At 45.9% G+C, this 17,904-nt stretch overlaps 2 protein-coding genes and 1 pseudogene across 3 annotated transcripts in view; 1 reads left to right on the top strand and 2 right to left on the bottom strand.

The window, feature by feature from the left end:
- Nucleotides 1-17,904, bottom strand: part of LOC311588926 (uncharacterized protein MSANTD5) — a 179,315-nt gene that overhangs the window by 153,229 nt on the left and 8,182 nt on the right. The gene's annotated exons all lie outside the window — the stretch shown is intronic.
- On the top strand, nt 810-6,971 carry LOC311588923 (uncharacterized protein MSANTD5). The gene is made up of 4 exons (XM_084767022.1): nt 810-1,068; nt 1,901-1,988; nt 2,628-2,933; nt 6,576-6,971. The coding sequence occupies exons 1-4, from the start codon at nt 1,063-1,065 to the stop codon at nt 6,869-6,871; spliced, it is 696 nt and encodes a 231-aa protein (XP_084623148.1). The 5' UTR covers nt 810-1,062; the 3' UTR covers nt 6,872-6,971.
- Nucleotides 13,668-14,374, bottom strand: LOC311589330 (mRNA turnover protein 4 homolog; annotated as a pseudogene). The gene has a single exon. The product of its transcript is annotated as an mRNA turnover protein 4 homolog (transcript).

The following is a 17,904-nucleotide window of genomic DNA, read 5'->3' as shown; positions in this document are numbered from 1 at the left end:
CCCCTTTCCCTATACATATATTCATCCATCCTATAAGATCTGTTACTCTAGAGGACTCTGAGTAATACACCAGGCATAGTTATTTGAAGTTATCAAAAGAATTATCGAGGCTTGCTATGAAGTTTAGAATTCAGTGTCAGAAAAGAAAGGGTTGGTGGGACATTGGCTACCTTGGAAGGCTGTGCTGATAGTGGACACGCCCTAACTCCTTCGCATGGAGAAATTCACACACCTTTAATTCCAGCACTCAGGGAGGCAGAGGCAGCTGGATCTCTGTGAGTTGGAGGCCAGCCTGTTCTACGTGAGTCCAGGGCAGCCAAGGCTACACAGGCCGTGCTCTCCTGTTCTCCTGTCTCCTCCTCTGCTTCCCTTTTCTCTTTGTGCCTCTTGGAGAAGAACTTCCCAAGCTCCACTTTCCTAATTATTATGGCTTAGCTACAGTTTTTGAGATGTTTCTTAGTTACAAACTAATGGATTAAAAAAAAAATTCTGTATGTCTCAGGGTTTCAATCAAAGTTTACACTAAGTGAAGATATGTGGCAAATGTTTTAAACCATTAAACTGACCAGCCATGGAGGACCACACCTTTAATCCCAGCACTGGGGAGGGAGAGCTAGAGGCAGGCTGATCACTGGGATGTCCTGAACAGTTTGGTTTAAATTTTAGTGAGTTCCAGGATGACCAGGACTATGTAAAGAAACCCTGCTTCAAAAAAGAAACCTAAATTAGTTGACCTTGGTTTTACTTAGATCCCTTGAGTATTTCAATTGAGACTCCATTGTCAGGCCCAAGAGGTCCAGAAATCTGGCTCCTGCCTCAGCCTCCTGAGATGGGATTAAGAGCTCAGGCTGACCTTCTGCAGACCCACCCTAACATCCTGTAGCCTGGGCCTACTCCACTCACATCCCAGAGATTTATAAAGGGCCGCTTCTCCACAGGGTTCTCAGCCTTGCAGAAGTGAGCACAGCTCTCCGTCCACACTCCAGACTCTGTTGCGCCCATCAAGACACAGCAGATCCTTGTTCCCAAATTGGTGGAGCAAAGGAAGCTCAGGAGCCAAAAATGCAGGTGAGTTGGGGGATCTACTCCTGTGTTTCCTGGAGGATGGCTGTGCTGTTTGTCTTCAACTCATCTCAGAAGGCTCACAGCCTCAGAGTGTGTCTCTGTTGTGCTTCTCCACTCCACTTGGATGTGAGGTCATCGGGTCCTCATAGGAAGCCTCCTGGAATGTACTGGTACCGTGTTCATTGTGCACCCAAGGGAATGTATATGGCAAAACATCATTAAATGCCCTGAATGGGAACACATCTGCAATTTGCAAAGGCACAAGAGGCAGCACTAAACTTGTTCTTGGGTTTTTTTTTTTTGTCTTTAGTTTGTTAAGGCAGCACCTTATTGATCCAAGACTAGCCCACAAGCCATTATGTAGCCAAGAACGACCCTAAAAGTCTGAGCCTTCTTATGCCTCTTAAGAAAGAGCTGGGATCATGGCCACCCACCAAACACCCCTGTGATGTGATATGGGCTGCAGAAATACTGGTTCACAAAGTTCGTCTGGTCCCTTAGTATGCTTGAATAGTTGGAGTTCATTATATGAGATTTGAAGATGGATTTTTAGCCCATGGAGAACAGTAAGGAGATTGGGGAGCTGGAGAGAGAGGCTGAGGTCTTCTGAAAGTAGAGGTGCTTCTGTTTCTTATCTTTCACTCCATCAAGGGCACCTACACTACTCACTGGAGTTTTTCCTGGTTAAACTTCAGGACCAAGCTTTCCCATGAGGTGACAATGAGCCAGCATCTGGATGCAAGAGGCAGGCTCCTGAGTCCATGCACAGCACAGAGACAGAGATTCCCATTGCATGAGAACTGTTTTAATATTTTATGTATCCATTTCTGCACAGAGAGAAGCACAGCAAGTCCAAAGACCCAGAAACACCCAAGAAGCCAACGTGCAGCAGAGGCAGAGGCAGGAAGACCAAAGGGCCTCAGGTATGCAGAGTCAAGTCTGTGCTCAAACCAAACTCTTCTTATGTATTTCTTTATTCTGTGTCTTGTGAGTATATGCAAGACCCCAGATGCCCACAGCTGTGACAAGGGTAGACTGGCACTCTGTGGTGCCAGGTCTCTGTCCTCACAGAAGACCCAAAGTTTCAGAAACTATGAGAGCCTCCCTGTGGCAGAGGTGGTCATGAGTCTATGTAGGCACAACAATCCTGGGTAGCACTTATCCTGTGAGATCTCTTTGCATCCTGAGATTTATTTCTAAAACTGAAGACACTTACAGTGTCCCTGTGCATGCTAAGAGCTGGATGGCCAGGCCTGGTGACACACGCCTGTAGTCCCAGGTCTCGGAAGACAGAGGCAGGTGGATCGCTGTGAGTTTGAGGCCAGCCTGGTCTACAAAGTGAGTCCAGGACAGCCAAGCCTACACAGAGAAACCCTGTCTCAAAAAACAAAAGCAAACAAACAAAAAAGAGCAGTATAGATGCTGAGCTGGTGGCATAATCTTCTGGTGACTGCATGAGGTCACTTCTGGCTGCTCAGTGTGCAGGAAGAGTCCCTAAGAAAGGTTCAGATGAGCTTCTGCATGATGTCACAACACTCATCACATCCTTCTGTCCCTACCAGGTCCTTCCCATGGCCCATGGACTGATCCTGAAATCAGGGTCTTTCTGCAGGAGTGGGAAGTAGTTGAGCAGGAAGTCGGCCACCCAGGCGGGAAGATCCACAAGAAGACCAGACTGATTTGCCAGCGCCTCGGTCAGCGGGGCCTGAGGAAGAGTGGTAAAAGCTGTTTGGAGCTGCTGCTCACCATGCAGAATCTGCACAAGACTCTCTGTAACGAGAGACCAGGGATCGAACCCTTGTTCTCTCCTTATGCAGAGGCCCTGTACAGGATCCTGGGCCCCAGGGACCCGAGAAGCCAAGTGCCAGGTGAGTGTCTTCTGGGTAGACTGTTGAGGTCCTCTAGAGAGTGGCATCAGCTGGCCTGTCCTTCATGAGCACAGAGCAGAGCACACAGTGGAGGGCAGCCCGTTTCCCACAGGCCTTTATAGCACATAGCAGGAAAGTCTGGCCTCTCTCTGAGTCTTTTTACTGTCACCCTAAGGGAATGGGATTTGGACTCGGACATAGTTGACTATGACAAACAGGCCAGCAGGTTACTTAGCCTGATTCAGGGAGAGGGAGGGTGCCATGCTTATGACTGTAAAAGGAACTTTTATTCTCCTGGCTCAGCTGTTGTCTGGGAGGCTTACTGCCTCCTGCTGGCCTAGGCCTAGTCCTGGAGCCTGTAGGCTGCAAACAATCCAACCCAGGCCTAGAATGTTTCAGCCTCTGACACTTCCTGCTTAGGCAGCTCACCCTTCCTTGTTCTTTCTGGCTGGTTCAACTCAGCTGTTCTGCCTCAAACTCCTCTCACAGTCAACTCATTTAATCTGGCTTCTCTCTAAATTTGCCCAGAATTGCTCTGCTTGGCCTCAAACTAACTCAGCGATCTGCTCTAATCTTAACTGGCTCTTTCTCATTCTCTTGCTTGTTCAGTCTTCACCAGAGTTCAATTTCTGTGACCCATCTCTCTATTACTGTGCTGGTAAAATTGCCTCCCAAGTAGCTTTCCTTTCCTCTCTCTTCTCATGAGAGTTCGGCATATCCTTTTCTGTCAAATCCTCTCTGATTAGTCACTTTCTTTTTCTGCCACTCAATGAGACATCACTTTCAAGCATGGGTGCTTCCTTCTACAAACTAACTTTACCTCTGTTGTTTGGGATTAAAGGCATGTACCACTATGCCTGGGCCTAAGCTTTTCTTTACCAGGCTGGCCTTGCACGCAGATCTGTTTGCCTCTGTCTCCTGGATCAAAGGTGTGTTTATATTCCAGCCAGAAACAATTATCAATCCCACAGTCTTAACAGCCCAAATGTCCTTATGAAGATCCACTGGGCCACTGATGCGATGGTCCTCCATAACTGCAGTCCTGATCATCTGTCCTTCAGCAACAGCCTATTTCAGCACCACGGTTTTCCAGTCTGCCAGTCTAATGAACTATGTGTCCCTCTTCAGCTGGTTTGTTTAGCTGTCTCCATGCAGAGGGATCTCCTTTCTGTACCATTTCCTTGAGTCACGACTTTCATTTGGAAGCCCCCCCTCCCTCTTTCCCCGAAACAGGGTTTCTCTGTGTAGCCTTGGATGTCCTGGCTGTAGACCAGGTTAGCCTCTAACTCACAGAGATCTGCCTGCCTCTTGACTCTTTTAGTGCTGGGGTTAAGGGTGTGTTCCACCATACCCAGTTTTGGGAGCTTCTTTTATTTGTATTGGATCTTTATCAATTTTGATGCAACCCATAGACAAAACCTCTTTCCCAACATAACATATTCCCTGAGTTCCATTCTGATGTTAAAACATCTTTAAACAGTAGAGGTTGATTTAATTCAGTAGTTTTTTTGTTCTATTATCCAATATCTTTCAGCTAATCTTATTTCCTCTTTCTGTTTATCAAGGTACAATTAGGCCTTTATGAATACACACATAAACTAGACATTTAGGCAGTCGCATTCCAGCTCCATTCCAGTGAGCCAGGCCGCTGCTGTTTCCTCTTCTTCTTCTTCTTCTTCTTCTTCTTCCTCCTCCTCCTCCTCCTCCTCCTCCTCCTCTTCTTCCTCCTCCTCCTCCTCCTCCTCCTTCTTCTTCTTCTTGATTTTTCTTATTTATTTATTCATTTATTTGCCTTGGTGTTTGGCCTGCATGTATGTCTGTGATAGGGTGTCAGATCTTCTGGAACTGGAGTTACAGACAGTTGTGAGCTGCCATGTGGGTGCTGGGAATTGAACTCAGGACCTCTGGAAGAGCAGCCAGGGCTCTTAACGACTGAGCCATCTCTCCAGCCCTTATTTTTGATTTTTCAAGATAGGATTTCTCTGTGTAGTCCTGGCTGTCCTGGAACTTTCTCTGTAGACCAGGGTGGCTTTGAACTCGCAGACATCTGCCTTTCCGAGTGCTGGGATTAAAGAAGTGCACCATCACTGCCCAGCTGAGCCAGGCTTCTTACCTGTTGTCAATGGGCTGCCTCCCTTCACTGTCAAATTCATTAAGTTCATAATCAAGCATTTACTGCTCTCTTAGTTCCTCTGTCCCTTGTTTCTCAAGCCTTTGCATTATCATAGCTACATTTTCTTGTTGTATAGATATTTTTTCAACCGTTTATGAGAGGAAAAATGTAAAGACTGCAGTTGACAGTAGAAAGAGGTTTACTCCAGTGGTCATAATTTCAATGAATACTTCAATGACTTTTTCAAGTAACGTTTCTATCCCCTCAACTCCTACCCTTGTTCTTAAGGAGTTCCCCATTTTTAATGCAGGAAAAGTCTGTCTGTATAATTAAAATGATCTTTTGGCATGGCTTCCTGTGTCACTGTCTGAGAGGCTCCTGCGTCTTCTTTGCTCTGGCTCGATGATTCCACTGCTCTGAGATTGCTCGAGTCTCTCTGGGCATCTAGCCAAATTCTAAGAACTGAATCTTCCTCTGGAGGTGACCTCAGGTGAATCTCTTCTCTGCAGCTTTCTGTCAGATGTCCTCTGCTTGTTGGTGGGCTTTCTTCTTCTTCAGTCACGTTGGATTTTCTTACCAACCACATGGAGCGCCACATGTAAAAGGAACTTCGTTCTCCTGGCTGAATGTCGTCGGGGAGGCTGACTGCCTCTGTCTGCTAATGTAGGCCTAGTCTTGGAAGCTTCTAGAGACTTACTGCTTAATAAGCTCACCCTTGCTTGTTCTTTCTGAGCTCTGGCTGGTTCAACTCAGTGTTCTGGCTCAAAGTCTTCTCTCAGCTGACTTCTTTAATCTGGCTTCTCTTTCGGCCAGGAATTGCTCTGCTTGGCCTCAAACTAACTCCAGCAATCTTTCCTTTTCTTTCTTTCTTTTTTTTGGGGGGGGCAGGGGAGGTTTTGAAACAGGGTTTCTCTGTGTAGCCTTGGCTGTTCTAGACTCACTTTGTAGACCAGGCTGGCCTTGAACTCACAGCGATCCGCCTGTCTCTGCCTCCTGTACACCACCATGCCTGGATCCAGCAATCTTTTCTAATCTTCTGGTTCCTTCTCATTTTCTGGCTCTTTCCATCTTCAGTCGAGTTCTCTCTCTGCAACTCATCTCTCTATTACTGTCCTGGTAAAACTTCCTCCTTTCTCTGCAAAACTGCTTCTTACGTAGCTTCCCTTTCATCTCTCCTCTCATGAGAGTTGGGCATATCCTAGCCTGTCAAATCTCTATTGAGTCACTTTTTCTGCCACTCAATTAGACATCACTTGCAAACATGGGTGCTCCCTTCTACAAACTCACTTTCCTTTGTTTGGCATTAAAGGCATGCACCAGCACACCTGGGCCTAAGCTTTTCTTTACCTAATATTTGCTCTATACCAGGCTGGCCTTGAACTCAGATCTGTTTGCCTCTGTTTCCTGGACATGTTTGTACTCCAGCCAGATCACACAGGCCTAGATCTTTGGATGTGATCTCTTGCCAGAGCAGCCATGTTCTGAGTTAACATTCCTCTACATATGATCTCTGTTTCTTCTCCTCTCAGATCCTCCCTATGATGGGGCTGGTAACCCCCAGCTTCCCACGTACCCTCAACCTCCCATGGAGTTGCCATCTTCTGTGTGCCAGCCTTGTGGTTACGGCATCCCTGCGCCTTCTGGAGAGCCTCAAGGGAAGGTGCCACCAACGGTGTCCACGGAGGATTCGCTGGTTCCCAGATGGGAGCCCTGGAGCCCCAGCTATCCCTTGATGGTTCTACCCCTACTTCCTGCCTCTGTCCCTACAGACGCCAGCCCACAGCAGTCGTGGTCATCTTCTGATGCCAACCCAGGTCCTTCATGAGGACAAGTAGAAGCCAAGAGTGGTGGCGCACGCCTTTAATCTCAAGACTCAGGGAGGCAGAGGCAGGCTGATCGATGTGACATCAAGGCCACCCTGGTCTACAGAGCAAGTCCATGACAGCCAAGGCTACAGAGAAAATCCTGTCTTGAAAAACAAAAACAAAAAAGACAGGAGTCCTTGCTTTTCCTCTAAAAACCTCAGAATCATACATCGTTGTAGGTGTACTCATCTTTCTCTACCTCATCAAAGAAGAAAAATTTGAAATTAAATAAATTTCTATGCAGTAATTGTCTTGTCCTCCTCCTCCTCCTGTTCCTCCTCTCTTATCCTTGTCACTACTGTTGGGGATCATAAGTACAGGCGGGCAGGGGATGTAGTACTTACTGGTGGGGGTCATTCCTAGGTGACCTGGCACCAGCCCTTTGCCTTCTGTCTCCTCCAGACTCCTGACACTGTGTCCTATACTACAAGGGCAGCCTCTGTGTCCACAGACAGCAGCGTGGTGGCCCATGCCTTTAATCCCATCACTTGGGAGGCAGAGGCAGGCAGATGGCTGTGAGTTCGAGGCCAGCCTGGTCTACAAAGGGAGTCTAGGACAGCCAAGGCTACACAGAGAAACCCTGTCTCGAAAAACGAAAGAGAGAGAAAGAGAGAGAGAGAGAGAGAGAGAGAGAGAGAGAGAGAGAGAGAGGGAGGGAGGGAGGGAAGGAGGGAGGGAGAGAGAGAGAGAGAATATCAAAGCTTATATAAATCTTTAAGTTGCAGATACTAAAAGATTGTCTGTCAAAGCACATTGTCACCTATCCTAAATTTATAATGCATATTCAGTTGTACGAGGGATAGTTACATCATGCTAGGCATTGTTGTGAGCTGGTTAAATATATAACTCACTGGCCATGCTACCTAGGATAGCTACACCACTTTAGGTGTAATTATGTCCTGGTTATTGTTTCATGTGGTCATTAAGCATGACATAATGTGATATGATATTGTGCAAAGTTAATATTGTGATTACTGGCAACTTGACTACATCTCGAATGAACTAAAAGTCTAAAATGTCTTGGCATTCTTTTGAGGATTTTTGTTTGTTTGTTTGTTTAATCATTTGAAGTAGAAGTTCCTCTTTTCATCTGGATCTCTGAGGTGGGAAAGCAATCCCTTTACCCAGCTCTTTGGAGGTGGAAAGACCCAGCTCTTTTCTTGGCAGACTGTCTGCTGAAAGCTTATATCAAAGGCGTGACAGAAGGAAGTGCGTCTTTTTGCCTGCTTTCTTTCACCCTTGCTAACAAGCGTGTCTTGCGACTGGCATTAGAGTTGCGGTTCTGAAGCTTTGGATTGTAGTCCCTTTGAGGCTAATGACCCTTTCACAGGGGTCACCCAAGACTATCAGAAATACCAGATATTTGCATTACAATCTGTAACAGTAGCAAAGTCACAGTAATGGAGTAGGAAGGAAGATAATTTTATGGTTGGGCATTACCACAAGATGAGGAACTGTATTAAATGGTGGCAGTGTTAGGAAGGTTGAGAACCGCTGCATTAGAGGCCACTTCTTCAGGATTCTGGCATCTACTGAAGACCATGACAGCAATCTCGGTCAGTCTCGGGGAATAAACATCTTGGAACTTTTGTTTATAGGCAACCATTGTTGGATTAACTGGACATATATGAATATACATACATACATACATACATACATACATACATACATACATACATATCAAGTCAGAAGTCTTTGTAGGTCTCCTGTTTATTCTCACTTGGGGTACATAGGATGAGTGTACCCGAGAGCTGTGTAAAGTTAAAGAAAAATACAATTTTCAGACTTGCCTGGAGCTGCTTGCTGGTGGCTTCTCGGAGATGGGGAATAAATCTGGCTCCCTCTGTGAGGACTTGCAGGCACCTCTCCTGGTTTATAGATACCTGAAACCCAAGTCTCAGCTTCGGAGTATTTTGCCCAACTGGCAATATGGTGTCAGGGTGCAAATCTGTGTGAGTACCAGGCTACTGTGAAGTCATGTGGGCAGCAAAGTCCCTTCTCATCCTGCGCCAGGAATCAGCACAGATGGGCTGTCCCGCAGTCCTCAGATGGGAGATTTCTAGTTCCCTTTCCTCTGAGGTTTATGGTACCTCCTTTGGGATGCTAGCATATTGGATTCCTTGGAGGAAGCCTGGGATGCACACTTGGCTCTTCTGGTGCTGGTGTCCTATGAGGCCATGCTTCTAAATACCCTTGTTTCTACCCATTGTTCATAGTGACCTTGACAGACCAGCAATTACTTCCACACTCTGACCACTGGGTTCCCCACCTTCCTTGGCTTCCCCTGGGCTAAGCCAGCATCTCCTTTGCTTTCTCTTCCTCCTGAGTGTGGTTGCAATGTGATCAGCCAGCTCCCTGCTCCTGCCTCTATGCCTTCCTTGACTGTTGCCATATCTTCTTCCCCGTGGTGGACTCTATCCCTCTGACATGGCCCATCAGAATAAACCCTTTCCCTCTAGGTTGCTTTTATCAGGTAATTTTATAACCACAGAACAGTAACTGAGATAAGATCTCTCTGATTAGATAATGTGGCACTTAGAGCTATGAACTTTTCCTCCATGATTTCACCATGTTCCGTACCAGGTTTGAGTATATTGCATTTTCACTTTGATTTGATTTAAACAATGTTTTATTTCTTTATTCTTCAGTGATCTATTCATCATTTAGTAGTGTGTAATTTATCCATTGGCTTTTTCCAAAACGATATTTCTCTGTGTGGCTTCGGCTGTTGTGGAACTTGCAGAGATCCACCTGCCTCTGCCTCCTGAGTATTGGGATTAAAGATGTGAACCACTGAGCCCTGACTTATTAGTGTGTAGTTTAATCTCCACTAGTATTCAGAAGTTTCTCTTGCTGTGGATTTGAAGTGTTATTTCGTTTGGAAGAGACAGAATATAGAAATTATCCCAGTTTCCCCTTATTTGTTGAGATTTGCCTCATGTTCTAATATATGACCTCAATTAGGGAAAGTCTGTGATCTGCTGAAAGCAAAAAAAAAAATTGTTGTATTCTGCAGTGTTTGGGTGGAATGTTCTGTAGTATGTATTAAGGCCATTTGACCAATGGTTTTTTATTTTTATTTTTTGCCTTGGCGACCTGCTGACTGATGAAAGTGGCATGTTCAAGTCACCCACCTTTACTGCTGAAGTTATTCTGTGGCTTTACCTGCTGTAGTATTTGGAAGTTAGGGACACCTGTGTTTGCTGAGCTTATGTTAGAATTATAATGTGCTCTTGATGTGTGGCTCACCAAGTGGTATGAAGAGGCCTTTATTTTTTTTAATCTCTGAAACCTACTTTGTCAGATGCTGGAAGTGAGTCCTCCTTGTGTCCCCTTCCATTTGCTTGGATGCATCTCCCGTCCTTCCACTCTAAGACGGCATCTGTCTTTTGGGGTGAGGTGTTTCTTAGAGACAGCAAAGGGATGGTTCCTGCCCCCTAATCCAATCTGTTAGTCTGTGGTTCTGGTCAGGGAATTGAGACTGTCAGTACTGAGAGTTATTGAGAAGTGTGCATTACTTCCTGCCATGTTGCTGGTTGTCGCAGTGTTTGGTGTGTTGCTAGTCCCCTCTCTCTGAGTGGCCCCATGGGTGGTATGCTGGTCTCTCTATTCCGAAGAGCCCCTTCCCGTATCGTCTGCAGAGCTGCTCCGTGGCTATACACTCCTGAAGCCATGTTCATCGCGGGAAGCTTTCTTTTCTCCTTTAAGTATAACTAATATATTGTTGTTGTTGTTGTTTCCATTGTTACTATTATTTTTGGGGACAAAGTCTTACCATGTAGCCATGGCTGGCCTGGAACTCACAGAGCTCTGTCTACCTCAGTTTCCCAGTGCTGAGATTAAAAGCATGAGATATCACACACCTGGCTTTATTTATTTTTAATGGAGGTCCTGTTGTTGTTGTTGTTGGTGGTGTGTGAGGAATTATTTACAGGAGCATGTGTTCCTTACCAGTGCCACATGTGACTCCATTTTGACCATGATGGTTAAGCTCCATGTCTCAGAACAATTTTCTCTGACAAAAATCACTGATTAATTCATATTGTGTTTTGGTTTGGTCATCCCACGAGGAGGGAGGCCCCTTCCTGTTTGATCTGATCCCATGTGGTGTGTGCGTGCACATGGGAGGTTGCACACATGCAGACATTCCAGGACAGAATGTCAAAAGCCTTTTTTTTTTCTTGGCCAGATTTAGGGACTGGGAGTTCTACAACATTCTAGAAGAAAAGGCTTGTAGGCTGGATTTACTTCAAGACCCTTATGAAAGACCGAGGAATATTGAGTATCTGTTGAGTGCTCAGCCTCTGAGGGCACGTTGTGGAACAGTGGCAGGAAGAAGGCTAAGCAGGACAGGGGAGGAATGCCTTTTTGGAGCAGAATAGCAGCACACAATGGCTGCAGGACTTTATAAGAGGATTACTAAGCAAGTCACAGACACACAGAGAAGCCGACAGAGCAGCACAGCCCTGAGCATTTGGTTTTTAGGAGCATCAGGAATCTTCAACACGTTTAGACTGTTAACAATCTTGCTTGAAAATAGTATCAATGATTGCAAGCAGAGGTTACCTGGTGCGCACCTGTGACAGCTCTACTTAGACATTAAAAGAACTTTAGTTCAAACAGAAACTTAGGTGATCAGATTGTGTTCAAAAGCCTGACAAAGTTAACAGGAAATATGGAACATTAAGTATTTATTAATTTCTCTATCCTGTGGTCCTCTAGGATGTATCTTATAAAATGCAAAGCTTAGTCAGGTGGCGATGGTGGCACAATGCCTGTTACAATAAATTGTATCTGTTTGGCCTAGGAAGCCAATAACTTACACAGAGACTGAAACGTAATTCAAAGCTGCAAGCACTAAGCCGGGCAGAATCTAAACTGCTACTAATCTAACAATAAACTAAAATAAACTGCGCTAATCCTTATAACCTACATATATCCCAAGCACTTTCAAGCTGATCTTCTCAGGCTTCTCTCCTCCAACTCCCAACCATCAATTGTCTGCTGTCTTCCAACTGTCAACTCCCAGCTCCACCCCTTCTCCAGGAAGTCCCGCCTTCCACTTCCTGTCCTTCGCCCAGCTGATTGGCTAAACAGCACTTTATTGACAGTTGTTACATCCACTCAAGACATTCACACACACACACACACACACACACACACACACACACACACACACACACACACCCCCACCCCTTTGATCCCAGAACTGAGGAAGCAGAGGCAGGAGGATCACTGTGAGTTTGAGGCCAGCCTGGTCTACAGAATGAGTTCCAGGACAGCCAGGAACACAGAGAAACCCTGTCTCAAGAAAAACAAACAAACAAACAAAATAAATAAAATGCAAAGTTTAAAAAAAAGCGGGGTTGATGTCATTAAAACTAACATCGCCCACAAGGACAACCTTTTTAGGCATGTGTATACTCCTAATTATTTCAGATCGTTCTTTTAGCTGTACTAGGTACCGGGTACTAGGAGGTGGTATCCCCAGGTGTGACATCATCCACCTAGCTCTCTGCACCTTTTTCTCTCTGGTTGTCCCTGAGCTGTGCCCTTCAGAACAAATCGGTTAAGGTAAGTCCTTCCCGGATGTGAAAGCCAGGATAGAGGTGGTAGGCAATGAAGAAATTCTTTCCTGGGGGAGGTGCCATTTCCGGACTGTCCTATAATACTAATAGTTACAGGAAAACACTTTCATTTTCTTATCTTAAGAAAATAAAACTGTTGTTCTGGAAGCCTGTTCAGGGGATCTATTTATACACTTTACTCACTAGCAGTTTGAACACTGACCACTTGCTATAATTGATTTAGTTCTTTCACAGCTGTTAACTATGATTGTCTCCTGCACTAGCAGGGACATGATCTTCACCAGCTGCAGAGGGCCCGGGGCGGCTGCTGCTCCCCCTGTTGCTTCTGGTTCATCCTGCTGCTGCATTTTCTAATACTGGTTTGCTGAACTACTGGAGATTTCTGACAGGGGAGATTGGGCTTGCCTCAGGGAACTCTATGTCCCTAGAAGTAGTCTAATGCTCAACACCCTACTAACCTTCTGTTTCTCCTACCTGGTGTTGGGGTATTGAAAGGGATTGGGGTGCAGAAGGGTGGTTCTTATATCTACAAACCCAAATTAAGTAGTGTAAGTAAATATGCCAACAGATATGTTTTGGCACAAATAAATAAATACATTTTAATTTAAGTAAGAGTTTTGTCGAGATAGGAGGAAAGTGGAGAGTTACACGTGAACCTTGCCTAATATAATACTCTCTAACTGGCCCAAAAGAGTCTTAACAAAATGTTCTGTAAGGGAAAGAAATCTTTTAGGTATTAAGAAATCTTAGAATGGGCCTGAGATTTGCAGTGTAATGCAGACACAGGAAGAGAGATTTCCCCTCCTTGGTGTGTGTGTGTGTGTGTGTGTGTGTGTGTGTGTGTGTGTGTGTGTGTGTTGGGACAGATTGTAGGGTCCTGTTCATGACAGCCTAGTGGTAATCACCAAGCTACACCTGCTCTCTTCCTCCCTGACTGGAAATGCACAATGCCTGCATACGATTTTTGTTTGTTTGTTTGTTTTTACAGGGAACACCCTGTGGACAAAAATTTTATTCTTTATAGAAACAAAGTCGCTCCCTAGCACCCTCCCTTGTGTTTATTCATAACAAAATAAATAACTGCCCCCTCCGGAAGGGTGACAGCACTCCTGGGTGGCCCAGTGGAGATGAAGAACTTGCTGGAAGGCCTCAGTCCCGAGTCCTAGAGTCAGCTGTCATCCTCCTCCTCAGATTCTCCCTCAGACTCAGGTGCGCTCTCAGGCAGGCTATTGTCCATCTGCTGGAATCTTCCCTACTGGGCGTCCCACATGTGTTTGATGGTCACTTTGAATTCAGCCATCTCATACCCAAAAAGCTCCAGGACTCGGGGTCAGCACGTCACCTTCCTTGCATACTTCAGAGTCAGAGAGCAGGGTCACCACGCCTTTCTTGAGGGCAGTGGGCAGGCCCAGCTGCCTCAGCTGTGGCTCCATGGGAGGAGGGAACTACTTCAGGAGCCCTGGGCCCAGGCTCACAGTTAAAGTTGCTTTGTTCCCAGCTCGAGCAAAACCCATTTCTGTATACTCTGTGAAGCACTCATTCACCTCCTGAGGTTGGCAGAAAGGAGGCCAACTTCACCTCTCAACTTCCTGCTGACCTGACGCAGGTTGTCTTTGTAATTGCCACCACCACTGCCTTGTTTTTGCCAAAGAGCATCCGCCTGTGCTTCTGTGCATCCCGGATGCTCTTCAGCTTGCTGTTCCTCATGAGGCCACAGGGAAGATGAAGGTGTGTCCACACATTTCCGAAGCTCTTCTATCAAGTTCTGCTTCCGTTCCAAGCCTCTCTTGGCTGTTTTTGTCAGGGAAGCTTTCTTGTCTTGCTTGGACTTGGGCATCGCGCTGAAGACATGTGTGGCAGAAGACTAGGAGGCCCATCAGGTGTTTTTGTTTTTCCAAGGCAGGATTTCTCTGTGTAGCTGTCCTGGACTCGCTTCGTAGTTCAGGCTGGCCTTGAACTCACAGAGATGTGCCTGCTTCTGCCTCTCCGAGTGATTACAGACATGCACACCACTGAGCCTGGTGCCTGCACATGATATTTTAAAGGATGTTAGAATATCCCAAACTTGTAGCAGAATTTTTTTTCCCCCAAGACAGGGTTTCTCTGTGTAAACCTGGCTGTCCTGGAACTCACTCTGTAGATTCACCTTCCTCTGCCTCTCAAGCACTGGCATTAAAAGTGTGTGCCACCATAACCTGGCTAACTTACTGTTCTTTACTGAACACATCTGCCCTCTTATGTCATGCCATCTGCTGTGAGTATTTACCATGGTGAGGATCCATGGATTGATGACAAAGATGTGAAGAAAGACAAAAAGCTCAAGAGAAAGGATTTTATTTAGGGATCTGTAAGTATTGAAAGAATTGTTAATACTGATTATAATGAGTTTAACTGAAAGAAAACAACAACAACAACAAACCAACCTTAACCCAAATACGTCTGTCTCTCACTCTCTTCTTTCCACTTTGTTTTGTTTGGTTTTGAGACAGGGTCTCTTTACGTAGCCCTGGCTGTCCTGGAACTCATTATACGTAGCCCAGGCTGGCCTTGAACTCACAGAGATCAGCTTGCCTCCGCCTCCAGAGTGCTGGGATTAAAGGCATGTGCCACCACAGCTGGCTCCCGTTTTGTTCTTTTGAGACAATGTCTCATATCGTAGTTCATGGTGGCCTGGAACTCGTAGTTATCCTCCTGCCTCAGCAGTCTCCCATGGGCTGGAATTATGTGCATGTGCCAGGATGCTTGGCTCTGGATACCTTTATATAAAGAACCTAGCTTCTGAGGCCTGGGGATGTAGCTCATCTTGTAGTGTGTTTGCCTAGCATGCCGAGGCCCTGGGTTTGATCCACAGCACTGCACAATCAGGGACACACACACACACACACACACACACACACACACACACACACACCCCTGTAATCCCAGCTTGGTGAGGTGGAGTCAGGAGGACCAGAAGGTCAAGGCGTGGGTCACTGCCTATGGCGGGAGGTCAAGGCGTGGGTCACTGCCTATGGCGGGAGTTCTCACCCTTTCTAAACTCGGAGACTCTTTAATACAGTCCCTCATGTTGTGGTGACGCACCCCCCCCCTGCAGCCCTCCCCCCCACCCCCCGCAGCCATACAATTAGTTTGTTGCAACTTCATAACTGTAATTTTGCTACTGTTATGAACTGTAATGCAAACATCTGATATGCAGGAGATCTGATATGTGACCCCTGTGAAAGGGTCATTCAACCCCCCAGTGGGTTTGGCATTGGGAGTTCAAGGTTAGTCTAGGCTAGAGACTCGACCTACAGCAGGAACAACAGAAGTCAAGAACCAGACACTTGGAGCCAGATGTGGTAGCTGGTGCCTGTCATTCCAGCACTGGGGGTTGGGGTGGGGGTGGGGAACGGGGGTGGGTTTGAAGCAGGAGAATTGTCATAAGGTCCAGGCCTGCCTGAGCTGCAGAGTGAGACTTTGTCCCCAAACCACAAACGAGTATACCTGTGCCCACACCTCCCTCCTCCTGCTCCACCTCCGATCCACAGCCGGGTACGTCACGGGCATGCACTCCCATTCCTCCTCTCCTTTTCTGTTTTGGATTCAATTTTATGGGGGAAAAAAAACCCCGAAACTATCCCAATGAAATAAATCTTACCAGGTGATAATATAAGGAGTGCTGAGAATTTAAGAATGGTTTTATTCTGTGCCTGTTCCTGTTCACACATTTTATCACTCCTTGGCTTGGGTTCAGAGTCATGTGATGTCTGAGATTCTAAATAAAAAAGATACAATAAGAAGTAGCCGGGCAGAGGTTATGCGCCTTTAACTCCCCAGCGCTGGGGAGCCAGATCTCTGGGTTCGAGCCCAGCCTGGTCTACAGAGCGAATTCTAGGACAGCCAGGGCTACACAGAGAAGCCCTGTCTCAAAAAAAAAAATCTGTTGGGAACAAACAAAAGAAATGTATTTTAAGTACTACCATTTCGTTTTCAATCTCCATTTACTCACAGGGTGAAAATAAATAAAGAGTCTCAGGCCCTAGGGGACCTGGGGACCTCCCGATGGCTGAACAGCTTCTGTTGTAGGGAAACGGTTGTCTGAGTCCAGCCATCTCAGGGACAACTACAAGATAAGGAGACAATTGTCTCAGCCCAGCCATTTCAAGGACCACATGTCCATCCTCCTGGAAGGGTCAGTTAAGCTCATGTTCCCAGACCCAGAAACCTCCTCTTATCCTGATTGATGAAAACCCCTTTGCTCAACCCCTTACATCAGAATATGACTGCATAGTAAGTGCTACAGCCCACCTAGTCCCCCCTGGATTCACGGTTTCATCCTTTAAATATGCTGTACAATGTCCCTTCAGGGTCATAGTTTCAGTTTGTGAGTCTCTTCTGAGACGTTGATCGATCAGTAGCAGCTTGATTACGATAAATTTTTGTCACCTGCATTGACCTGGTGTTTGAGTTATGTTGGGTTTAAGTGAATCTCACAACAAAACAAAACAAAACAACAACAGCAACACACACACACACACAAATTTTAAAGGGACTGTGTTACATGCATGGTACAGATTAAACACTATACCTTTAATTAAATGTTATATTTAAGTACAATAGCTATATACTAGTATATACATTTTTAAATAACCTTAGGAATTTAGTTTGTTTCTTCATCCCCCATTAAATCAAGAGAAAAAATGGTGTTGGTGAAATCTCCAGTTCATTGAAAGGCCAGAAAGCATCTTTGTGGACTCTTGCCCACAGAGGTGATCTCCATTTTTATTGCACAAGTACAGAGCGGTTCGACACTGCCATGGGGACAGGAAGTCCTGCCTACTGGATACCATACTTCAAATAGCAAGACCAGGCAAGGCAAACCTTCTTCCTTCTCATGGCCAGCACACTGACCTGAGAAGAATGCTGTAGGTGATCGTCTATTGCAAAATACTTCTATAAACCAGTGACTTTTAAGTAGGTCATTCTTGGCTGATATCCCTACCCATTACCTGAATAGACCAGTTAGACTATGGCTAATCAAGTAATATTGGCATTATTTTTTTTATTGTTGGGTTTTTTGTTTGTTTGTTTGTTTGTTTGTTTGTTTGAGACAGGGTTTCTCTGTGTAGCTTTGACTGTCCTGGACTCACTTGGTAGACCAGGCTACCCTTGAACTCACAGCAATCCGCCTGCCTCTGCCTCCCGAGTGCTGAGATTAAAGGCGTGCGCCACCACGCCCGGCTAAGATTGGCATTCTTGTGAGCGTACAGTGGACAGAGTTCAGTTGTCTGTGAGCTCACGTGTCTGAGTGTGTGCATGTATTGCTCTCCACCTTAGTTTTTGAGGCAGGGGCTCTCACTGAGCCTGAGGCTAGCCTTGGCTAGCCTGGCCAGCCAACTCCAGAGACCTCCTGCGTCTGCCTC

The sequence above is a fragment of the Acomys minous genome (genome assembly GCF_964271855.1).
Source record: "Acomys minous genome assembly, chromosome: 18".
NCBI lineage: Eukaryota > Metazoa > Chordata > Mammalia > Rodentia > Muridae > Acomys > Acomys minous.
The sequence above is the reverse complement of the archived record's forward strand: the minus strand, read 5'-3'. Positions and strand labels throughout refer to the sequence as shown.

Bases quoted from the DNA above. Each gene is read 5' to 3' on its own strand.
- LOC311588923 (XM_084767022.1), top strand. The intron at 1,989-2,627 runs GTATGCAGAGTC...TGTCCCTACCAG, and splicing joins GGAAGACCAAAGGGCCTCAG to GTCCTTCCCATGGCCCATGG. The intron at 2,934-6,575 runs GTGAGTGTCTTC...TTCTCCTCTCAG, and splicing joins CCCGAGAAGCCAAGTGCCAG to ATCCTCCCTATGATGGGGCT.